The 5000-nt window shown below is 39.3% G+C and overlaps 2 protein-coding genes across 6 annotated transcripts in view; both read left to right on the top strand.

Annotated features, from left to right (window-relative positions):
* Window positions 1–1562, top strand: part of LOC149133392 (UDP-glucuronosyltransferase 2B20-like) — a 27565-nt gene extending 26003 nt beyond the window's left edge. For all 5 annotated transcript variants that reach the window (XM_089360318.1, XM_089360321.1, XM_089360319.1 and 2 more), the window contains one exon: window positions 1–1562. This exon is cut by the window's left edge and continues 163 nt beyond it. In XM_089360318.1, coding sequence (XP_089216444.1) covers window positions 1–1421 — 1421 coding nt within the window. In that variant the 3' untranslated portion in view covers window positions 1422–1562.
* A 99-nt stretch (window positions 1563–1661) lies between these two features.
* Window positions 1662–5000, top strand: part of LOC149133391 (UDP-glucuronosyltransferase 2B20-like) — a 9618-nt gene continuing 6279 nt past the window's right edge. The window contains exon 1 of the mRNA XM_089360314.1: window positions 1662–1797. Within this exon, the coding sequence (XP_089216440.1) occupies window positions 1747–1797 (51 nt within the window). The 5' untranslated portion in view covers window positions 1662–1746. The remainder of the gene's footprint in view (window positions 1798–5000) is intronic.

Below are 5000 nucleotides of genomic sequence, written 5' to 3'. Positions count from 1 at the left end.
TGAAATTGAACTCATATGGCCACACTAGTTACTTCTCATTGCCGCCTAAACTGATAACTCCTTTCAAGAATACAGATGGTATTAAATTCATTCCAATTAAAGAAGACCAAAATGTAAGCAGATTTGTTGAGTTATCCATGCAATACTTTTCAAGAAAGAAACAAAGCAGCTGGCTTCAAATAAAACAGCTAATACAAAACATGTGTGACAACTTCCTCTTAGATAATGATTGGTACCATGCTATAAAAGAGCTAAATGCCTCTTTGGCAATTGTAGATTCTGCTTTCTTCAGTCAGTGTTTAGCTATTGTCCCATATAGGCTATCAATTCCATTTCTATTTCAAGGTCTGACTCTTGGACCACCTTCTTTGAGGAGAGTTCCTTGGAATCCAGCTGTGTTTCCAATAATTGATTATCCATATTCTGATAAAATGACATTTTTCCAAAAGCTTAAAAACACTATTTTAACATATGGCTTTTATATCATTTCCCCACTAGTTCCCCCATCAAAGAGCATCAAGGAATATGCCCCAGACAAAGATGATATGCCATTTGAAAGCATCTTGCGAAAAGCTCAGTTATTTTTAACTGAAAGTGATCTGTTACTGAGCTATCCAAAACCCAGTCTACCTACTGAAGTATTTATTGGTGGAGTAGCAACTCATCCTGCATTGCCTCTACAAGGTGACATACATGAGTTTGTTGAAAAGTCTAAGCAAGGAGTCATCGTAGTTAGCTTTGGAAGTTACATAAGTGAGTTACCAAAAGAGCATATAGAGAAAATGGAGAAGGCTTTTAAAGAAATAAAGTATGATGTCATTTGGAAACGACCGGATTCAAAGCAATTAGCATCAAACATCCTAATAAAACAATGGCTGCCACAAAATGATCTTTTGGGTCATCCAAAAACAAAACTCTTCATTACACATTGTGGAAATAATGGTCAGTTTGAGGCTCTTTATCATGGAGTTCCCATGCTCGGATTTCCAGTATTTGCAGATCAGTTTCACAATGGTCATCAAATGCACGTAAAGGAATATGGAATTTCTATGGATATATATAATTACAATAAAGATGAACTTGTATCAAACATCAACGAACTGATTGAGAATTCAAAATATAAAACTAATATAAAACTTGCCAGTGCAATATTTCATTCCCGTCCAGAACATCCAGCAGCAAGGGCAGCTCGGTATGTAGACCATGTGATAAAGTATGGTGGAGATTATTTAAGATCGCCCTGTCAAAATATGCCTCTTTACCAATTTCTCATGCTGGATATCTATGCTACATTTCTGGCTATAACCATAGCTGTCGTGCTGGTTGTTAAGTTTGTGGTTTTGAAATGTTATCGATGTTGTTTTGTGAAAAAGAAGAAAACAGACTTAAACAGAAGCAATATTATTGTAACTGACTGGTGAGGCAATGAGCCAGTAGAAATGTTATGTTGGACAACATGCTTAGCAGCATTTCTATCTGTCTTTACATTCTGAGTTCAAATTCTGCCTAGGTTGATTTTGCCTTACATCTTCTTGGAGTCAATAAAATAAGTACCAGTTGAATATTGGTGTCATTGTAATCGACTAGGCCCCTCCCACCAAAGTTTCAGGCCTTGTGCCTATTGTAGAAAGGATTATTAAAACTGACTGACCTCATCAAAATATTCTTATTCAATATAATATTTCTTAACATTTCGATTGTCAGAATATATCTGGCTGAGTGAAAAGTAAGCAACGTTTTTGAAACATGAAATTCGTCACAATATATTTCAACAATGCGGTAATTTTATTCATCAAAGTAAGTACCATTACAATCAACACATTTTAGCCAATGAGTTACAAGTTTGTTTATTCCGGTAACATAAAAATCCAGAGTTCTGGGGCTGGTGAACTCTTTGAATGTACTTTAAGCATCGGTTTGATTTTTGAACTCCACCCGCAGGAAACTATCAAGGTGCTTTAAAAAGTGGTAGGCGGTAGAAGAAGGGTCTGGTGAATAAGCTGGGTGGGGAAGAACTTCGTAGCCAAGTTCCTTCAACCTCTGGAGCGTCATTAGTGAAATTTGTAGTTGAGCATTGTCATCAAGAACGATTGGATCTCTTCTGTGCATTTTCTGATTTTCATTCAAATCATGTGGTATCCATTTGTCAAGCATTTTGTGATTTTCTAATCACATGCAAATGGTTGCAGGCAGTTTTCTGAGTAACTAGAAGTTCTTTTGCCAGTTCTTGGGTGGTTTTACGCGGATCTGTCTCAATGAGGGTCTTTTATTGACTATCATTGATGACAGATGAGCGTCCAATAGGCTCACGATCTTCAACGCGCAGGTTTCCACTAATAAATCGGTTAAACCATTTTCACTGGTCATTTCCTCACCAAACATTTCGTTGATATTTCGAGAAGCTTCAGCTGCTTTACATTCTTTTAGGAAGTTGAATAGCAAAATTACTTGAATATCACACTCTGACAGTTCCATTTCAGATGATTGTAACAACAGTGGAAAATATATCACGTTTAATTTATTGATGCATTTGGGTAAGTCTATGTCTGTTATTATTGGACGGTTGCAAAAAAAAAAAATGTTTTAAAAGAAATTCAGAACTCAGCAAAAATCTGGTACAAATTCTTCATGGTTCAAAACGTTGTTTACTTTTTACTCAACCCGATAAAATGGAATAGGCAAATATTTACTACTACTACTACTACTACTACTACTACTACTACTACTTACTACTACTACTACTAGTAGTAACGCTACCACCATCACTACTACTGTGACCAATACAGCTACCAGCTGGTTACATGTTACAGTAGCTATTCAATATCAAGTTAGCGTTGTGCTAAATGTATTCATACAACATGTATGTATGTGTGGAGAACTGTTGTGCCTCAGTTCTGCATATATTTGTCACACCTGCAGTAACTACTTCTACACTTTTCTGAATCTTCTACCAATGTAGTAATTCTACACAAGAGCATTTGTTACTTATTCTGTCAGTCAGCTTTGCTGAACCACTAAGTTACAGGGTCGGACACAAACACAGAGACACACGCACATACATGCATACATACACACACACACACACACACACACACACACACACACACACACACACACTCAGCAACTAAACCAAGATTTACTTCGGTGCTGTGAAAAACCCCAAGATGACCCTTCAATCGGATACGTAAAGCGGTTAAAACAATACTGGGACAAAGCTCATCCCAACTTAAATACCTTCATGATGAGACAGCTCTGACAACAAACATCTTTTGTATAATTCAAATCAACTGGTCCTCGATCCTCCCAAAACACTGAGAATGGGTCAAAATCTGCCAGAAGCGGCGTAGAGAATATTGTAAACAAACCAACACTCCCACCATCGCTAAATTCGAGTGTGTCTCCAACTGAAAATTACAATTCACAAAAAATTTTGCTACTTTCTCGAAGCTTTCATTGAGCAACAGACTATTCCCTACAAGAGTGAGAAAACAGTCCGACCAATCTAATGTAGCAGGCAGGATGGCTGGTCGTTCTCAACCACACCCCTTCCCCTCCCGTATAGTAACCCATGGGATTACAATCAAGTGAATTAGGAGGCCATCAAATTGGAGCTGGTAAAGTCATAGAAATTCTCCAACAACCACTTCTGACTCTTTCTGGAGGAACGGCGAGGAGCCATATCCTGCTACCACATATGTAGCCTTGCAGCAGCAATCCTCTCTAGCTGGAAATTTACCACAGTCTCCAGCAGCCTCGCATATCCGTCTGAGTTGAGTGTAAGGCTCTGTTCGAAGATGTGGGGATGAATTCTGACATATGGATGCAGTCAGAATGCCTGCCGCATCCCTTTCTGTTGGTCACAGCTTTCCAGGTCTCCATTGCAGCTGTCTGTTTGATGTCTTACAGCCTTTACAATTTTTTTACAGAGCTTTGAGCAGCAGTCATGATGTTGACAAGACGTTTTACTACAGTTTGCTAGCATTTAGCATATCTGACTATTATTCACTCCCACTCATGCCGCGTACCGGCAGCTGATGGCTCGCAGACCGGTGCCGGTCCACAGACCACCACTTTAAATAGCACTGGCCTAAATAATGGAAACTATCAGCTACTTCTAGCTTACCCATGTGCCATTTGATGGAGTCTATTTTCTGTACATTTGTGGTGTCTATTGTACCTGTACACCTTCCACACCCAAAAACTGTTTTCCTTACTGGCGGTGAGTTGGCAGAAACATTAAGACGCCGAGTGAAATGCTTAGCTGCACTTCATCTGTCTTTACGTTCTGAGTTCAAATTCCACCAAGGTCGACTTTGCCTCTCATCCTTTTGGGGTCGATGAATTAAGTACCAGTTGCGTACTGGAGTCGATCTAATCGGCCGACCCCCTCCCCAAAATTTTGGGCCTTGTGCCTAGAGTAGAAAACAAAACTGTTTTCCTTGTTAACCTTCCTCTGATATTGCTGCAACTCTTATGTGTCCATGGCTTACACCGGGTACATCTTATGAAATTTCTACCTACACCTTTTCTACAGGTCAAGAAGGGCCATCTACCTGAGGGGATTTATGATTTGTCCACTTTCCTACCTACAAGGACTTTGGTTTTTGTATTTTATTATATGTAAGAAAATCCCTTCACCATCACCATCAACATCAGCAGTACTGGTAGTAGTTGTAATGGTAGCGGTTGTAATTGTGATGTTGGCCGTGGTGGAGGTGGTAGTAGTAGTTATAGTACAAGTGGTGATAATAGTAAGCATAGCAGTTGTTAATAATAATGAATAACTGTGGTGGTAGTAGTGGCAATTGTAATAGTAGCAGTAGCAGCAGTAGCAGCAGCAGCAGTTGGACTAGTGGTAATTGTAACAGTAGTAGTAGTAATTGTGGTGGCGGCGGTGGCAGTGGTGGTGGTGGTAATCTTGGCGGTGGCAGTGGGTTACGTTAACAATGTTGCTGGTGGTTTTGTTTGTAGTTGTAGTGACAATGGTGGTAGTTGTTAGC

This window comes from Octopus bimaculoides, chromosome 11 (genome assembly GCF_046866305.1).
Source record: "Octopus bimaculoides isolate indiv1 chromosome 11, ASM4686630v1, whole genome shotgun sequence".
In the NCBI taxonomy this organism is placed as follows: domain Eukaryota; kingdom Metazoa; phylum Mollusca; class Cephalopoda; order Octopoda; family Octopodidae; genus Octopus; species Octopus bimaculoides.
Note: the sequence above shows the minus strand (reverse complement) of the source record. Positions and strands in the feature narration are given on the sequence as shown.